The 19,620-nt window shown below is 39.8% G+C and overlaps 1 protein-coding gene across 1 annotated transcript in view; it reads right to left on the bottom strand.

Annotated features, from left to right (window-relative positions):
• angpt1 (angiopoietin 1) overlaps window positions 1-19,620 on the bottom strand; it is a 49,466-nt gene that overhangs the window by 17,163 nt on the left and 12,683 nt on the right. The window contains exons 2-6 of the mRNA XM_046417462.1: window positions 11,360-11,515; window positions 10,575-10,696; window positions 9,183-9,415; window positions 3,090-3,217; window positions 1,766-1,867 (exon numbers count right to left, since the gene is read on the bottom strand). Of these exons, the coding sequence (XP_046273418.1) occupies window positions 1,766-1,867; window positions 3,090-3,217; window positions 9,183-9,415; window positions 10,575-10,696; window positions 11,360-11,515 (741 nt within the window). The remainder of the gene's footprint in view (window positions 1-1,765; window positions 1,868-3,089; window positions 3,218-9,182; window positions 9,416-10,574; window positions 10,697-11,359; window positions 11,516-19,620) is intronic.

Here is a 19,620-nt window from a genome sequence, read left to right as displayed (position 1 = left end):
ATTATTTTAACTCATCAGCAATTACTTTTAGCTGAGTGTTTGTTCAGACATTACTTTTAGCTAACTATTTATATATTCATATTTTATTCACACTTTCAACTGTTTATCCATTTTGCTACTTTTAACTGTTTCAACTCTTTATTCATGCATTAGCCTTAACTATTTAACTGTTTAATTTTAGCTAAACAAACAGTTAATTCTTACTTAAAGCTAACAATTTAAACTGCTTAGTCTTTACTTTTAGTTTACTATTTCACCTGTTTTTCAGCTAAATAAACTGCCCATTTTTACTAAAAGCTATAGTTTCAGTTATTCCATTACTTTTAGCTAACTATGTCAACCGTTTAGTCGTACTTTTACCTGACAGGTTCAGCACATTGCTCCATATGTACCATTTACACATGCTGAAAAGATAAAAGAGTGAGTTGCGAATTTAATTTGCAAGGTATCATGTGGTGTGTGGTCTCCTGGTAATGTGATTACAAACATTAGATGGTCCTAAAATTATAGCTTAATGTATGCACTACATCCCTGTTGTTAAAATTCTCTCTGTGGTCACACAAAGAAACAGAGCCTCACTACTGACTGAAAGATTTACAAATTCACCAAGTAGGCTACATTAAATCTATGAGGACATAAGCCTCTAGGAACCAAGAATGAAAAAATGAATGACCCTGTAAAACACTATTTATCACCTTCAGTCTTTTCAAGGAGAAGAACAGTAATACCGAGCCTTTAGATCAACACTAGTGTCGGCCAAGGTTCTTGAGTGTGCCCTCATGTACTGTAATGGACTCCATGTTCTCTATAGCACCTGTTTAAAGCTGGAAGGTTTCCATGTCTGTCTAAATGCTGTGTCCTTTTTCGGCCTCACATCTTTGTTTTATTCTTTCCTTTTTGCACACTTTCTCTTTTATCACCACTCTGTTTCTTATTCATTCAACATTCAAAACTCTCACAAGTGTTCGGTTTCGGTAAAATGCTCATATTTGATCTTACGTGAGAGTTCTCCAGTTTATAAGACTTTGAAATAAGACTATAAGACTACATCAAGTGGAGAGAGGGGAAGAAATTAAACTTGAAACAGGAAGCAGATTATAGTGAACAGAATGAACATAGAGTTCTTGACAATAAACTGATGGTTGTGGAAGGTATACACAGGTGACTTACACAGCAAACACAAGCAGTGCAACTGCCAGCCATAATAAATCCAATTTACCATGTAAACACAGCTTAGGTTGAAAATGTTAACACTCCCAGTGCAAACATGCATTGATTTCTCCTTGATGACAAACAGATGAAACAGCTGGCGCAATGCTATAGAGACTAAACACAAATGTGTTGTTTTTACATTTAGGTAATAATTTCCTGTTGGGAAAGAGAAAAAATAACAACATGTCACTGAGGCCTCGGCTGAGGAGCAGAGCGAATCTCAGACACCCAAGACAATCTTGCTATTGCAAAAAGAAGCAAGGGGCTAATGCTGAGTAGAAATTCTATTTGGCTGCAGCGTTTCAGATCCTGCCTCGTAGTTTTCAGCATGCTCAATCAGTCCAAAAAGCACACGCTATTTGTCATAATCCCTCTACAGAAGTGTATTTTTGAAACAGGATGTTTTACTCATCGCACAGTTTAGTAATTCATGCTTAATGGATGCCGATGAGTATATTTCCTAGCTTTCGGTCTGTGAGTTGACTCATTGTCTTCTCTGAGAGTGTCTGTATTCCGGGAAACTGCTTGTGCGCACGCATTTGTCTTGTCTCACCGTCTTGTACTCCTTCCATGTTCTCTGGAAGTCAACACTGCCGTCCTCTCTGCGCTGGATGACTGTCCATCCACCGCCGGCAGTCTCCATGTTGCAGTACACCTACACAATTGACAAGAGAGAGCAAAGGAGGGGTGTGACAACACATGTGTGAAGGTAATGCAACACTGATAGCACCCATAGGCCTTTGTACATTTAGGATTTAGAAGACATAATTTAACTAGCAAGCTATCGATTGTTCATTGTGACTCTCAGCGGCATTCACAAACAATAAAGGGTGAAGGGCCAGTCGGGCAATTGTTTGGTTCCAGACACTCCTTTTCCCAGCTTTCATAATGAATCATCTTTGGGAATGCAACGTATGTGTGTCCTTCTCGAATTTAATCAGCATCTCCTTATCCCTCACCAACTCCCTGGAGATGTTCCTCATCAGAGGACCTCGATTCTGCAGGATCAAAGTGGAGGTCCTCAGTGTAATGTGGCCCTTAACCTTGGACCTCAGTGTGTGTAAGCTGATAATGCATGGCTGGTGCTCTATCTGCAGTGTTGCTCTTTCTTTTGAGGAGGAGACCCCAGGGTGGAGTGGAGAAGGTCTCTCACCTCACCCAGCCCACACAGCTGAACACACATGAACGCAGCCTGGGTATAATTAAGGAAGTACCCTTGACAGAATCATTTTCTCCAAGACTATATCATCATTTATGCACCCATGCACAATCACAAACATTACTTGCCTTTAAAGTTGATATATGATTATATTTAATTGTGTTTTGTTTTTTGAATAGCTCTCAGTCAAATAATAGTTTTACATTTATTTACACAAAAGTGGAGCAGAATTCAAACTTCTAGCCCAGCAGCAACAAGCTTGAGTTTGAGCAATGAGCACATGCAAACCTTCTGCAAACTTTTAAAATCATCACTCAATTGAGAGAATGTAAGAATTATGTAAAGGTTAAGAACACACACACACACACACACAAACACACACACTTACAGAATTGTCACCACCCTAATCAGCTCAGTGTCCTGTTTCATGTCCCTGTTTCACACTTCACCCCTCCTGCTAAACTCCTGCACTCACAAAGCTGCCAAGTGTATTTTCAGCTCTCAATATTCCTGCAGCAGCTCACTCGCTTCATTCACACTCATCAGTCCAGTGGCGGCTCAGAGTCTTTTTAGCTCACAGTCAAGTCTCACTTCAACTTAAAGGAAACACACAAAAGCCTGTAAACCCACAATGAAAGAGCTGCATAGACGTGATGAAAAGGCAGATATTTTCACATTATAGTGGACTGCTGGCTGTAAGATATTGTTGGCCTCGCACCTTTTTGGTCTCTTGAGGATTGATCTGGATGGTGTAGACTCCATTCTTATGGACGCCAGCCTGGTAGAGGTCAGCACAGTCGCGGAACTTCTTCTCTTCATCCTCAACCTTTGTACTATTTGGCACAACTGTGGGTATGACAGATACAGGAATAGAAACTGGGTTACACTATTCAGTTCTACATAGACAAATAAAGCACAAGTAAACCTACTTAGAGCCCCTGAGCAACAAACTGAGATAAAAGCAGGAACCAAATATACTTGATCAGACACAGACACATAAATAGAGCTGTAAATAAAGCCCATGCTATTAAAAACTGTTACCCTTCCTGCTCAGCATGGAAATGATCAGTTCTCTAATGTTTTATGAAATCACAAACAAACCCTTAACAGGTCAATTTATCATGTTTCAGATCTGTACATCTCAGAGGAGAAATTATAAAAGGAGACTAAGGCAGAAGCTGATTGGTGAGGTCTCACTGTGACTATCTTGTAACGATCCGATAACATCTAACTTGCTAACTTATTAGCAAGAGAAAAGCAGTTCATTGACTGGATGATCTCCCACTCCAGGACAAGGCCTCAGACTCTGACAGACCAGCTGCATCCATTTCCATCTGTAGATAATTATGGCGGCACTATTTTGAAACCAAGCAAGGGGCTAAGGACAAAATACTACAAGCTATAAATTTCAAGTTCCTGTTATAACAAGTGGTTGATATTTACCTTCCAAGCCCTTGTTATATTGATGGAAATTCCTTCCGATTTTACTTTTTTTTTCTCTCTGCTCTTTCTTTCCTCTCTTTCCCCTCCCACATGAGGGGTTCATCTCAGTTTTCACACCATTGTTTTTACTTTTGGAATGGTTGTGTCAAAGAAGATGTCCGGGAAACTGAAATGTGTCAGCGATCCTTAGCCTTCGCTTTGATCCCTCGCCTCCTGTGCGCAGAACTTCCCCGTGGAAGCAGTCCGTTTATTTGGGTGTCCTATCTGACCATTTTGACAAAGTATTGAGTCTCAGTGACAAGAATCTCCCACTGTGACAGGTTGACAGAGTGGGCCCTTGCGCTCCAGACTCTAATACAACAAAGAGCGGCTCAGTAAGGAAGTAATTTGCCCCAAGCCAACAGTCAGCAGGGCATATTGTAGAGGCCAGGGAGATCATTGTCAGAGGGGAGCCTCCTGGTATTCAATCTGTGACCGTGCGGACAATTATTTCGCAATTGCCTTTGAGATCTCCCTTGTCGGAAGAAGACTGTCTGCCGAGGGACTTGATGCTTCAGAATAGGAGCGGCTCCCTTGAACAGCTTGCTGTCCAGCTTGAAAAATATTATTTATGTCCTATTATTTATTTTCAGAAAAATATTTTGTGGTTCAGTGGGGACTCGTATTCAGTAGGGGGTTCATGTGAAAAGATCAGCAGGGCTTGAGTGTTTGCATAAATCAATACCCTTGCCAAATGAGCCCAAGTACTAGAACTAAGCTGCGTGAGTAATGGAGCTAAATGGACTACCATAGACATCACAGCTCCCATGTGACTATAATCAGTCTCCAAATGCTGCTGAGAGTTTAAGTGATTCCATATAAAAATCCAATGAATTTCCTCTGGTGTATTCATATATGAAGGATGCATAGCACCATAAAATAATACTTGTTCATTCCCACAGTACATTTTATAACAGTGGCATTCAGTCCTACAACATCTGAAGAGGATTGTGGTTGTTGTGTGAAAATTTCTGGGTTATGTGTCCCAAGATTCATCTTGTGTCCTTCAATAAACTGCTGAGTGAGACAAACAATAAATTTTGTAGGAATCATATGCCCTGTGGATTGTGTCTTTTATTAACATGTCAAAGAATATATTTGGAAAATATATCTTTAAAACCTTGACTGTCAGTGTGTTTTAATTGGTTTCCATGTAGTAACTGCTCCTTGTAATTTATGCATTAGGCAACTCAATGCACTTGTTTCAGGTTAAAGGTCCAGTGCGTCGGTTTTCACAAGTCAATTAGATCTCTCAAAAATCACGATCTTCCCCTGCACATAGCCAAGTACTTTGGTAGACTAAACCTTGTCAAAACTAACATCTGGTGTCAAAGTCCTGTGTGTCGTAGAGCAAATCATACATCCCAACTTCCCTTGTGACTTCTGTCCAGGAAAAAGAATATTACACTGAGGGCAAACATTACTGGCAAAGCAAATCACAATGTATAAGCCTTTATTGTAGGAGATTTTCACTCTTGCTAGGGCTACTGTATACAGTCTCTATGCAGTACTGTAACCAGAGCAGGTGATTGCAGTAAATTAACATAGGAACTCTGACTGGAATGAGTATGTGCTGCCTTATTAAATGCCTCTCAACCTGCATATAGTAAAATAGTCCATCTGTGAAAATAAATGTGGCAGGTCACTGAGGTGGCTCACAATAAGTGCACACTTTAGACGGTCTTTGCAACAAAAGGTTTCAACTCATTCTGCTGGTCAGTGAAGCGTTAAAATAATCGTGTGCAGCACTTAAAAGTTTGGTCTGGATTGTGAAGTGATGTCTAATGAAGTGGTTTACCATGCTTTAGTGTTGGGGCATTATAGACTTTTCATGGAACTGTAAAACAATTTCACTCTCTTCAACTCTAAGTAAGCAGCTGTAAAAATGATGAATGCCTTTCATTTTGTGGGATAATGGTACACTGTACAAAATCATATTTGGCAGCCAGATTTTTTTTTTTATTATTTATTTATTTTTTTTTGTGGTTACAGCATGCTCCAAATCTGAGGTCAATTACTGTTAATAACAGTGTGTGGCTCATTGCACCCTAATAAGGTTTGGGTAATGATTACAACCTAAACAAGAGCTCCACTTCTTCATCTGGCCACATCAAAAATGTCTCAAGTAGTGCACTGCAATGGTTGAAAACACGCTGAAAACCTTTGGGAACAGCAATACATGGAAAAATGTATGTTAATGAGATTTAATGTTAAAACTCCCTAATACATTACTTTTGAGTATTTGCTGTCTGTCTAAAACAAAGTTAAGGGTAATTTGATTCCATGTTTTAAAGGAAATGCTCAATTATCAAAACAGCATCCAAAGTAAGCAGATGCCATTCCATGGCATGAAATGCTAATCCTTTCCTCAAATGACAACACTAATTCGTTCCTCAAACAAGCAAAAAATTCTGCCCTAAACATGGAAAAAAGAGAGCTCTGTTGCTTCTGTATTTTGAAGGCTGTTGAAAACAGGGGCAGTGCGTCACATGATCGGTGAGATCTACCTACTCCTTCACCTCCTTTGGATGGGACATCCCCCAGGAGCTATTACAGTTTGACTTATTTGAGCTGGGGTGAAAAAAGGGGAGACCTCTGACCCACACACCCACCTCAACCTTCAACACCACCACGGAGTAGGAAAGGACCAACCACAGAGCAGTAGTGGCCATGTTCCATTTCTATCGCCTCTCATTAAGGCAGCCACCAATCACATACGGGGAGACGGGCTCTGGTGCCCTGCTCCACTGACCCTACTGAACGTAGCAGTCATGGCAGCGAGGCTTGAAAAGTATAAGATGCAAACAATTTTGTCAAATGTGGCTAGTAAAATGAAGAGCCAGAAGTGTTGCGTAAGGACACACTTCAACACGAAGATTGCAAAGATGATACATATTGACTACACAGGTCTAAATGCCCTCAAAAGACCTCTGATAATTAAGATATTTAACTTGCACAAATCCAGACTAAACAGAGGGAGAGTGAACAGGGTTCGCCTAAGACCTTTGTTGCATGGAACATTAAAATTACAAAAGGGAGCAGCATGATAAATACGAGGCATGTGTTAATCATGTGCATTCCTACATCCCTTCATACCCTGTTTGTTTCTTGTCAGATGGGAAACTTCAGGGAAGTACTGTGAGGTCTCGAGGCGTCTCTGCAGGAAATCCACGAATGGAAATGAGGTTGCAACCAATCCCCCAAACCCAGACGTTCATGTCAAATCTCCTGTGACCAATGGGATTTAAAGCCAATGTTAGGATCAAGTGCGTTCGGTGTTTAAATGGCTGAGAAAGGGGTAAATGAGTTCGCTGAGTTTGACCGAACAAGAAAGGTTGCAAGGGAAATCCTGCGCTTGTATCAACAGAGGGGAAAGACTCAGAGGAATAAAATAAGCCTATTACTTCATAACCAGAGTCATGTTCGACATCTCAGTGAAGCCATGTGCACAGACTTTATAAAATTAAAGCGTGAAAGGCGATTGCTGCAAAAAAAGAGCACCATGCTGGTTTATGAGAGGCACCAAACCTCTTTAACAGGAGCACTCTGGGTTACAATAAGAACCATGTTTCTTTCTTCATGCTGCTCTCAATGATGCAGAATTTAATAGCCAGTGCATCCCTGCGTCTCTCAGTATGGGGTAAGGTTTATGGAAGTGGTGTCATCATAATTTAATGAGGATCATAAAATATTGAAAAAATAGTGTAGTTCTAACGTCTGACCAGAGGAAAGAAAGTCATCCAAAATGAGATGAGTGCTGCTTCACAGTTCAAGGGGTGCACAGCCAGTCCGCAAACTTTCATTTGCACATTGTGGCTTGGAATGGGTCAGTAGGCATTCTCTTGGGTTAGGGTCATCCCTTGTGGGATTGGACAAAATTTGGACCTTTGAAAGATGACTAACAAGTGTTCTTCTCCACCAAAACATAAACACAGATCTTCTTCCACCTGGTTGGATCAAGCCATTGCACAGAGGACGTTCTTGATTTTGTTTCAGGGCTCCAAAGTGAATCAAGACTAAATGTCTACGGCCATGCTAGTGGTTCTGTGAGGCTAATTTCAACTGCCTATTTTAACTCATTTGTGTTGTCAGGCACATTCATCTACAAACCCGCATGGAGATTCTGTATCACACTCTTCACATAGACAGAGAGAGCTTGAGACAGCACAATAGGTGGTGTGAAAATACCTAGTGAAAATACAACAGATACAGAAGGAAATGGTTTTCAAAGTGGGTCCTCAGGGGGTTCCAGGTGGTCTCCAGCAAAAATAATAATTTCTGTTCATAATAATTCAATCCATAAGTAAGACACTGACCAAATGCAAGACTATTTTGTTCATGGGTTTCATATTCTTTCTATAATAAAATATCTATAACCAAAATTCTTATCAAATGGGAGACCCTAAGGGAAAAAAATCCTGTATAATCATACGTCCATGATCTAATTTGTGTCATTTAAGGGATCCCTGATTTGAAGGAGCTTGGGAACCAAGGCAGTAGGAGGTAAGACCTTGAGATACAGAAAAACCACCACATTTTCTTGAGTTGTCCTATGTTAGTCTACCCAGACCGCAAAAGCTTAAGAGTCAAAATGCAGCAGTAGACCAAGTAAAATTTGTTATCCAACAAGCACAGCAGCTCTCTTGTCCAAGGACGTTTGAAAACAAATCCATCCATAACATAATTTCCCAGCTCACACAGAAATTCAGCCTACTAATTTGAGATCGGAAAAAAATCAAAGAAACAGATAGCTGCTAACATTCCTACGAGGTTTACTCATGAGTGACGTGAGGCAGAGTAAAGCTTCCCCACTGATCTCTGGACACTGACAGTCTTAAATGTCAATACCAAAGGTGATACTGAAAGGCGGATCTGTTGCTAAACTCAGATCATCATTACATTACACACCATCATGTTGTACGTGGAGGGGCTGTTTACCAGGTTAGCATGAGACCACAATGTTAAAAACTAAATCTGAATGAATGGACTGCACTTCAAAAATAATGCGCACAAGTTTGCTCAAATATCGACAGGGACACATCCCGACTGTCCAAAAACATGTTCCCTTGTGTCAAAGTATTACGAAAGTCTTGTGGCTTCATCTTCTGGGGACCATGAATGTCTGTACAGAATTTCATAGCAATTCATCCCATATTTGTGGAACCAACAAACACAGTGACCAACTGGAAATGACAATTTACACCTAATAAATATACCGACACTGAAGTTCTTGCAGTACATAACGGCCTGTGTAAAACTGTATTTACTCTTGGAATTGCTGAAAAAGTTAAAAACCTGTGAGTATGTAAAACTATTTCAGTAGGCCTACCTCCGTCTTTGGAGCAGAGGTTGAGCAGGTTATGAACGGTATCCATCATCTCCTGCTGCTGTCTCTGCAGGGCTGTGCTGTTTCCTGTGGCCCGGCTCAGCTGGGCTTCTAGCTCCCTGATGACCCCACTCTGGCTCCCCACCAGGGCCTGGAGACTTCCCTTCTCCTGCTTCAGTGTTTCCAGCTCTTCTCTGTGTCGCAGTTCCATTTCTAACATCTTCTGCTCCAAGAGGCTGATGTACAGGAAAGAGACCAAGAAAGTTTGTTATGGAAGATGGTGAAGTTGTTAATTATTATCATCCTTCAGGGCATCCAAATCTACTGGAAAGAGTTTTGTTTTCACAGATTTAAATGGATTGAATTTTGTTTTGAAAATTTTGTGATGATGGTAGCAGTGACTTACGAGTTATGTAATGTGTATTTCTTTTTAAATAGGCATCATGAATGGGTCCAATTTGGGCTTTTTTGCTTCCTGCTGTTACTTTGTGATGGACACTTGGAGTAATCTAAATGTGGTGATATGCTCACTTCACTTCATAGCTATTTCCCACTGAGCAATATGAGAACAGAAATTCAAGAAGTTCCCATAAGACCGAAACACAAATAATGATGTCTCTAGGTTTGGTTGCTATGTATTCCCCGCACAATATATGCTCCATCATGCAGACTGCAGACTCATCTGAGCAAAATGAATAAGCCCTTCCATTACCACTGTGCAATCGAATGCCTGAAAGATGATATAAGTTGACATCAAATTCATTAACTTATCATAGATTAGATTTAGTAAAGGAAAAAGGAAGGAGGACACATACAAGATGGAATTCAAAATTGCTGAAGCTTAGAGAAATTACCCTCAGAAATCTATCCCCATAAGCCTCAACAATAACTTAAAAGTCATAATAACCCCGCTTTAAAATGGTGCTCATTTTTTGTGATTGCATGGAGACGTGGACCAAACCTTTTTAAACACTACATCATCTAAGTCAATCTCATAGGGCCAATCACTAAAACGAACATGATTTGGAGACATGAAAAAGCCACATTTTAATTGCCTGATTTTGCAGCAAATGCTCACTGGTCCAATGTAGAAAGAGTAGCCTCACGCATTTGAGGCTGATTTACTGAACATTACTGAAAAATACAAGCTTCTTATTATGCTATTGTATACACAACTGAATACTACTTTGGAAAAAGGTCAGCAAGCACTGGTAGCACGCTTTTGATTTTGTTTATCCAAACCTGCAGAGAACGGCAGTACTTCTGAGTGAAAATCCATTTTTTGTACAGATTGCATCGTCTGTATTTCCTACAGTCTATCATTGTCCAATTTACTGCTCTATGGATGCTATCCAGTATGTTTTGTTCTGTTTGCTTGAAGTCTTGTCTGTTTACCTGTTCTTGTCATGCAGCTTGTTGATCTCATTGGTCTGGACCATTAACTCTTTTTCCAACTTGTTAGTGGAAAGAGAATTTTCCAGCAGTTGGATCTCAAGCCTGGATGTCTGATTCAAAACCTGCCATGATAAAAAAAAAAAAAAAGAAAAAAAAAATAAAAATATATGCGGAATACAAAAGAACAACGTCATAACATCATAAAGATGATATTATACTTCTTTACATGCTATGTTAGCTGCAGCCATACTGGCTAATATTGTGCACATGTGCACCAAACTCTGAAATGAAACCACGCAAGAAACACCAGACTGCATTTAGGGCTTTCTAGACAATGGAGGAAAAAACACACTACACATTTGGGGCTCACATAAACCATCAACTTTGTTTTCATTTTGTCAAGTGTTCACCCAACACATGGGAACACTTAGAAGATATTCATCTCTTCTATGATTATCTTTTCTTTAACTCTACAAACAGTTATCTTTTTTAGTGCTTTAGCAAAAATTATCCAGCGCCAACTTCACAACTTTCCATCGCCTCCTCCTCAAAGTCCTCCGTATAAACATTTAAAGACCAGTATTGTCTTTGGCCAGTCCTCTGCAACCTTTCAGGGGCAGTTGACCCTTGAATAGCTGGGTTAATGGAGCATATAGGATGGATCCTCTTAGTGCTTGTGTGTACAGGAGAGAGAGAGAAAGATGTAAAGACAGAACTGAATGGGACATATCAACATTTTACTGTGTTTGAGAGCATTAGTGTGGGTTTGTTTATCGAGGTGTTACCTGTGTCTCAACGTCAGTTAGCTTGCGTGTCTGCTCAGCCGTCTGGGAAAGAAGGTTGGTGCCCATTTCCAACATGGCTGCTGTGTGGTTGTGGACGGCGCTCTGCTGCAGCTGAGCCATCTCTGCTTTCATGCTCTCTTTGATGTAGTTCTCAATCTGTGCAAAAACAAAAAAAAGTTGCAGAAAAATTCACAAGGCACATCCAAAGGTACAGAATCTGCATATGCATCAGCATTAAGCCCATACTCCTGTGTTAGTTTCCTCAGAAAAAGGCTGAAAATATATGACTCAAAAGCTGTAGTATCTCTCGAAACTTTCACCAGTCCTGGACGAACGGACACTCGTCACAGCCCGGATCTTAGGCTGCACAGGAGACCAGACAAGTCTTCAAGAAGAGTAAGTAAGAACAAAAGATCTGCCCTGTTCAAGATCCTGCAAGAAGAAGACCAACCAGCAACCAAGAAGCACAGGAACATCTGAAGTCAACTCTATGAGCAATGTATGAGCTGGGTATACTGTTGCAGTGTAATCTTTCAGGCATTTAATGTACCATTTTCAAGATACAAATTTCTTTAACTGGTTTGTTTAATCGACATTTCTTTGGTCACACACTGGAATGAGGTTCTTACGCACATCTGAAGAAATGCGCAAACAAACATTTTTTCTTCCATCATTTGAGTGGAAGTGGAGTGAGGAATTGGTTTAGTCAGTATAGACACAACCAGATGTAGGTTGTTAGCTTCAGAAGAGGTAGAGATGAACAGATATTCACTGAAGATTTTCTGGGAAGAACTCTTTCATCCTTATCTCCAAGCGCAAACAATGACCAGAAGGAAATGGGGGTTTATGTCAGATAAGATTTCTCTTATGGATCAACTATATTAAAATACATAATATACTGAGGTAAGTAGGTTGGGCGAACCTTAATACTTCTTGCTTACTTTCTTGTACTTTGTTTCCCTGTGTCTTTATTTGTACATTTTACAACATTTTATATTTGATTAGATTATTAGATACTGAAGAGCTTGTCTGTGCATGGTCAGAGACAGGCTGTTGTTTTACAAATAAATCTAACTTTATTGGATTTTAAGTGTCTTGTTGTTCATCTGGTTGCTCTCATTCTGATCACACACTGAGCTGATGCAATAATCGGCTCAGTGGGGAGATTATCATCTACTTGATCTTTAAAAGATGTCGTTCTAGTTTTGCTTTGGCTCATCAATGATCTGTAACTGCCATTTTTCAAGGAAGCATCGGCCAAGGGAAATCAGTGTCAAGCAGCACAACATCACATGTGTTGGTGTCCTTAGCAACAATTCCCATCCTGTACCCGTAGCTGTGAGCAGAATTAAACTGCTCGCACTCTGAGGAACTGGTCTGTGGAGGAAAATGCTTTGTTGTGAGTTACAAGACGCTGCCAAAGAAAGCAGATGGAGACAGTCTCAGTTCATCTTTCCATCCAGCAAAGATACACACTATTGTGATTATCATGTTAGCCATGATGACTGGTGATATACCCTCACCAGAAGTCCAGTCAAAGGGACCGCAACACATTTTATTTGACTTACATGTGGAGGGCCACGTGCCTGAGTGAATGCAACAAATTCATATCGACACAGACTAATATCAGACACAATATTTCTCAAAAGCCAAAAAACTTGCTTGACTTTGATGCTTGCCATACTTTGGGGTAAATTTACACAAGTTAGTAAAGGGTTATTAAGTTTTTCAGGAATTTCCATTTCAGCTGATTGTATGTTGGGGTGCATCCAACTTATATTTAGCTAATGATTAAATCGCTTAATTAAAAGGTATCTGAATCTGTTCCCATGATAAAATCTTGATAATATTTAAGCTGTAGATATGTTGAGTTGCAAAAAAGCCATTCCCCTGCTTTTATAAAGAAGAGATAAATTGCAATATTTGCAATATTTCAGTCAATCCCCGGCTGATAGATAATGAAATGGTCAGAACAGAGACACGTCTCTCTGTTCTTCAACACAAACAGCCGGTTCTTGGCCTTTTGTGCGTGTCTGCCAAGTCAAATTTGCTTTTCAGTGTAATATCCTTTCTTGGCAACAATGTTAAAGTGAAATGTAACATTTTGTCGGGCTGGATTTCAGGCACAATACAGGATCCCCTAACTATATAAGGCTGATATAAGTGTCACTTTCCACACAACCTCCAATGGTCTGGCCTGAGGAATTGGAAAGAAAACAATGAGTCTGGAACTCACAAGGCTCAAGTAATGATGGATTACCCTGGCTGATAATGAACCATAGAATATGACTGTCTTCGAGAATGGTTTTCGGTCATTCTAGAAATGTAAAACCTCTGCATCTTGTATAGGTTTTGTAACTTATTTATACCTCACCATTTTGTACATCTTTCAGCAACAGCTTTGCACTGCAGCTTACTTGGTTCTAAGCTGTGCACAGTGTAAGTCACCTTGAGAGAAAAGGTACTGAGGGGACAGATGGCTGACAGAAACTTAAGCCCAGTGATCACTCCATGGTTTGTCCCTTAAGGAATGTGGCTGACTCATGGCTGGATCTAGTGGGGGTCATAAATGGAAAGTACCAAGGAGAAACAAGATTACACAAACACACCCAATCATGTAAAATCACCACTCAGGAAGCCATAAAATAGGTCTACGTGGGTGTTGGGTTATTTAGATGGTTTCTAACCTCGACTCCATTTAAATGCTGTGCTTTTTCAGTCAGCGACTACCAAACGTAACTATTGTCAGCATTGAAAGAAAATACTCTTGTTCATTGCCAAAACTGAAATGCAAATTTGTGTCAGCTGGGAATGGGACCGGGATGGTGAAATAAATATGAGTGCGTAACGAGTATGCAAAGTTGTGGTGCTTTATTTTCGAGTAAGACGTGAGATCTCTCATGCCAATAACTGATTTTCTCCTTTGCAACATAACCATTTGTGATCTGAAACTGGAACCAATTTATTTTAATTCATGGTGCTGTTTTCTGCATTTTCATCAAGAGACAGAGTCAAAAAGCCAATGATACTGGGAAATTCTTCTCACGAATGGGAATTAAAGGAAAAGGTTCAGACTAGTAAACTTGGCTTCAAAGCTTAACTGATTGGTAAGCCTCTAAAGGGGTCACCTTTTACTGTACAGTCAGATGTGACCATGTTATCTTTAAAGGGGAATCTGTGCCTTATAGTTGAGTAAATAATTCATACTTACTATATATTTTGAAATTATGAGCATGACAGGTGAGTTGCTGCAGAAGGATGACAGGGGAAACATGAGTTAGACTTGGAGTCTATCTCAGCCTGTGAGTGGCAAAAGAGTGCACTTTTAGTGACTTTTAGTAACTTTAATGACCCAAAAGGATTACATTGCAGGTATTTCAGTTGTGTCACAGCTGCCATGTGAGTGGATCTAATGTACCCATTGCTGAACTTAGGTTAAGTATGAATCATTTACACACCAAAACATATACATGTAGGACTCAGGTTTTAAAATACTGGAATCCCCCTTTAAACTTTATCTTTAAATTGGAGCTAAGACCTAAACTTTGCTAAACAGCAGCCACTGTGGCTGCAAGTGAAGACTGTGATACAATGTTAGTTATACTTTGTGTTAACAACAGCACAAGCAGAGAGTCAAAAGACACTAGCATCTGTTATGCAGCAATGTAAAGTGTGTAAACATTTGCCACCATCAGCCAGCGTCATATCAGACCAAATAAGGCTGCGACTGCAAAACCCCTGAGTGTGTTGAAGAGAGGACTGGTGTCTTTTGTTGCTTCTAAATTTATCTTTTCCATTTGTTAAAGAAAAAATGTGTTATTTCTTCTTTCAGAAGTTACAGTCTCACATTCAAAATTTGAAAAAGTTTAAAACTTTTGTCAGTTACCTCCTTTTGCACGACACTTTAGAAAGTCAGGATGGGAAATTACATCAAATTGCACCATCATCAAAACAAAATAAATAAATTCCAGAGGGTGTAATAATAGCTACCAGGCTGTTTTCAGAAGCTACTATCTAACCTCTGGTTTCACAAAATCACTGTTTGCTAAGTGAGAGTCACATAAACACAAGTTTATATTTCCCTAAGTGCTACTTTACACCAAGGCATTAAGGTTTTAAGGTGGTGTGTTTGGCACCATCTGGTTTCATGGCGTCATGAGGACTGCCTGTGACTCTACTAGTGATGTTGCCATTCGTACCATATCTGCACCTTATGTCATTATGCAGCGTACTGCATGTTTGGACTGGTTCGTTTAGACAGTTTATGAGGTACAATTGGCGACTAAAGAGGCTGCTTTAGGCTGTCTAGAACATAAATGACAAACTGTAGGACATAAAGCAGGATGCAGATTTTAAGAGCAAAAGGACTGCTCATCATACAGGGGGACAAGTGTTTATGTTACTGAATGAATTGCATGTGTGCATTTTCATGAAAGGCAACAACCAGCACAATCCATCAGCTGACATCTCCGACATACATATTGTGTACATTACCGTGGCAGAGCTGCTAAATTGCCGTCACTTGAGAACCAAGATCGGGATAAACCGTCAAGCTGATACTCCCTGCTATCATTGTTACAGATTATTGAAAATGTTTACCACTCTTCTGACATTTCCCATTTAGCCATTCCAAAAGGGGGTCTTGATCTCTTTCTAAACAGCAGCAGCGGTGGTGCTGAGAGACACTGTTAGAGTTGGAAAACGATGGGCCTGGACTGTATAAAACACTTACCGCTCGAGCTCTGTCACGTCTTTGCTTATCTTTGGCTGTGTGTGCATGTGTGAGTAGGAGGGGTGATGGTGATGGTGCTACTGGGGGAAGACTGGCTTCCCTTATGCTCAGACCTGAATCCATTTCAGACCGCTTTAATTGACCAGTGCGTGAGGGGGCTGTTACCCACCTCCACCCACCGCTGAAATCAGCACCTCCTGGTGTATCACAAGCCATCTCAGAACTCGAGCCGGCAAAGTACACTTATACCTTCTTATCGTCCACTGACAATGAAGGGTGAATTCGACACCCCTTTTTTTAAACCTGGGACTGTATTTCACTTTGGTAGGGCTTTAGGAGGTGTTATCATGACTCACTGCCCTGTCGCTCTCCAGCACTGTGTAGTATAGATATGGGTAACCTCTGTACGCTTTTTAGAAAGCTGTCTCACTCAGTCACTGGCTTGTTTGTTTTTAAATCCACCTTGAAGCAGTTTTAAGACTCTCCGTCTTAAACTCTGTCAAGATTAGGTGAGTAACAACTCTCTTCCTCGACCTCTTCGACCTTCGCCCCGGTGGCCAACATCCAAGCGTTTACCCAATTGCTGCCACATTTTTCTCCCCTCTCATAGAGTGTCAATAGGGAAATAGTAGTCAATAGACTGGCCAATCTATAAAAAACAAACAGACATCAGCTCTGCCTTAGTGGAGAAAATAACAGCTTAGACTTGACACTGAAATGTGATTTTGATCAATTGACTATTCGGTAAACACCTCCCCCAAACAGCAATTTTGCAATCAGAGTTTGGCTATTGTAACAATGCAATTCAGGCCTGATGTACTGAGAAAAGCTGGATTTCTCAACATGTTGAAGTGTTGGACATGGGACAGCATTCCTGTATTAAAGTTTGGCGGTATGGTGTCTTTATCTTATCCTTAAAACCAAAAGCAGTGTATAAGGAACAGATTAAACACCATGCTTATCTGGTCTAATATTAAAGGATTCAAGGATTCTTTGTTGTCAACTTCACAATATGTGCAGGACATACAGAAAAGTTGAAATGACGCTTCTCAACTCTCTCAGTAAATATGGCCACTAGTTAGCATGTAGCTAACCATTTAAAGAATTTCCCCTCGTTGATAAATAAAGGAAATAAAGGAATTCTGGTGGTCATTGGTTAGCATCTAGCTAACTAGCTAACAGTGAATCTTCCCTTGTCATAATCGTAGACACACAGGTTTATGTGCTTTGCAAGACTGGTAAGCCTCGTACAGATAATGTACTTTTTTAAATACGTGCCAAAAAAAGTGCCAACTAGAATGTCTCAATATTTGTAATTGTGATGAATAAAAATCCTCCTTCTGTGGCTGGCTTCAGCTGATTCATTCAAGACCCGCTCTGTAAATATTTCTCTTACTCTTGTGATCAAAAACACACATCTGAAGTGCAATTCTGAAACTGTTCTGCAAGTAGCTTTCTAATCAGTAATAAATACAGCAACTTCTTGTCAACCACTATCAATTTCAGGATTAAATTCAAGTCTTGCATACTTCCGGATTAAGTACCAATCATTCCAAGTATGGATATGGACACATGTCATTGGTTAAACAGTTACAGATACAGATAATGGTGTACTCATTCATCCCTGATATCAGCAGTGAGTAAAGGGGATGTATGCACCATATGGTCATATTAACATATAGTGTAAAAAAGCAGTCTGTAGCGAGGTGGGTGGTCCGTGTCCCGCTTCATCTGTGTCGCTCTGTTCTGTTGAACCCGGGACTTCTCTTCAGCCAAAGAAGACGGACTGCCATCTGAAAAGCAAACCAGTGAAGGCCTACTGCCAGCACACGTTGCTCTCAGACTCTTTTTTTCCTCTCCTTTTGCATTTTTCTTTCTTCTTTTTTCTCTCCCTTTGTCTTTCTGTCAAGATGCTATTGTGTTGATGTCAGTTGCGTTTCGCTGGTGCATTTCCAAAGACATAATGAGCCCTGTGTACACAGCCTAAAAACAAACCAACCGTTCCTCTGTATAAATCACTGGGTGAATCATTGTGCTCACTTTGGAGGTGCCCAAAACGCTTTGGCAGGTTCAGAGGAACACCATTTTCCACCCTTCAAAGGTTTTCTGTCACTGATTTGTCAACAGTGCAGACAATAAAAGAAAGGGAGACTATTTAACAAATAGACGAGTTTTTAAGGCTGATTGATTTGTCGGTTGTTTCTATGGAAAAAGAAACCAGAACTTCTAACCTAAGGACAAATTTTAAGCCAAATTGATTTTCCATGATCCTTGTGATAAATATATGTGACCTGTGTGGCCCTGTAAATCACTATTCTGTGTTAAGAATTTTAAATAAAACACAAATTGCAGAAACACAGTGGAAAATTTGATGTTAAATTTTAATGTTAAATGACTAATGAACCTCATAAACGGATAATTTACTTCAAGTTACAACAATAGAAAACCCACAATGAAATAACAAGGCTCAGTTTCAAGAAAGTCTGAGTAAAATGATAAAAATGTGGTGCTAAGTCAGGATTCTGAAGCACATATTGGCAGAACTGTGGCTCGAGTTAAGTCAAATTTGAGATTTAAATGTTTATTAGGATGAGGTCAAATATCCAAAAATATAAAAGCCCTGAGAAATGAAAAGAGACTGTTTTTAGTTTCCTTGGGGAAAATAAATCACAATTTCAAAACATTTATATGGCAATGTTCTTTCACTGTACCGTCACTTTTTCCCCCTCAACTTTGTGATCTACGTTTAGCTTTCCCTTATGTGAAGACTAACGTAACCATCACCAGCAGAAGTCACACGACATGAATGTAATTTCTAGCTTGAGAGGCCGTTTTAAATCAAAAACTCTAACAGTGTTGTGTCTACAAGACATACCTTCAGTGATTAACTAGACCAAGATGAATCAAAGAGTGCCTCATATTTCTGTAATATGCTAGATAAAAGCCAGCGCCTCAAAAGTCAAATGAGGCATACAAATTAAGCTTTGACGTCTTGTCACGAAAAGGATGAACTTCCTCTTGGCATTAAAAAAAAAGAGATGAACAAAATGTTTTCTCTTGAACTTCACTTCTCGGGTGTGAGCGCGTCCAAGAGAAATGTTTGCTTTTCTTGTATTGATATTGGTATGGTGGAGTGGACACTTGCTTTTTTATGATCAAAATTCATTCCGGAAATGAATTTTCATACTTAGTCTAGACTTCTGTCCAGATTCCAGGAGAAGCACATATAACTCGAGGCTATGTGTAATGGGTTCTTTTAAATCTCTGTAGAGGAACATGTCAAAGAGTGTGCAAAGACCAACAGCATAAGTCAGTCAGTGTAGCTGTAGCTAGATTAACAGTCAAGAGCAGTCATCACGAAAACATAAGGCCAAATGTTTTTTTGGGGTTTTTTTTGGATGTATTCAAAAACAAAATTAGTTGTGCGTCTGATATAGTAAAATGTCTAATATTATTTCGCATTTTATTTTAACATTATTTTGTTGCACTCACTGAATGTATGACTTTTCAACATGGGTATAGTACTCCT

Source organism: Scatophagus argus, chromosome 17 (genome assembly GCF_020382885.2).
Source record: "Scatophagus argus isolate fScaArg1 chromosome 17, fScaArg1.pri, whole genome shotgun sequence".
Taxonomy (NCBI): Eukaryota; Metazoa; Chordata; class Actinopteri; family Scatophagidae; genus Scatophagus; species Scatophagus argus.
This window is presented reverse-complemented; position numbering and strand designations above follow the sequence as displayed.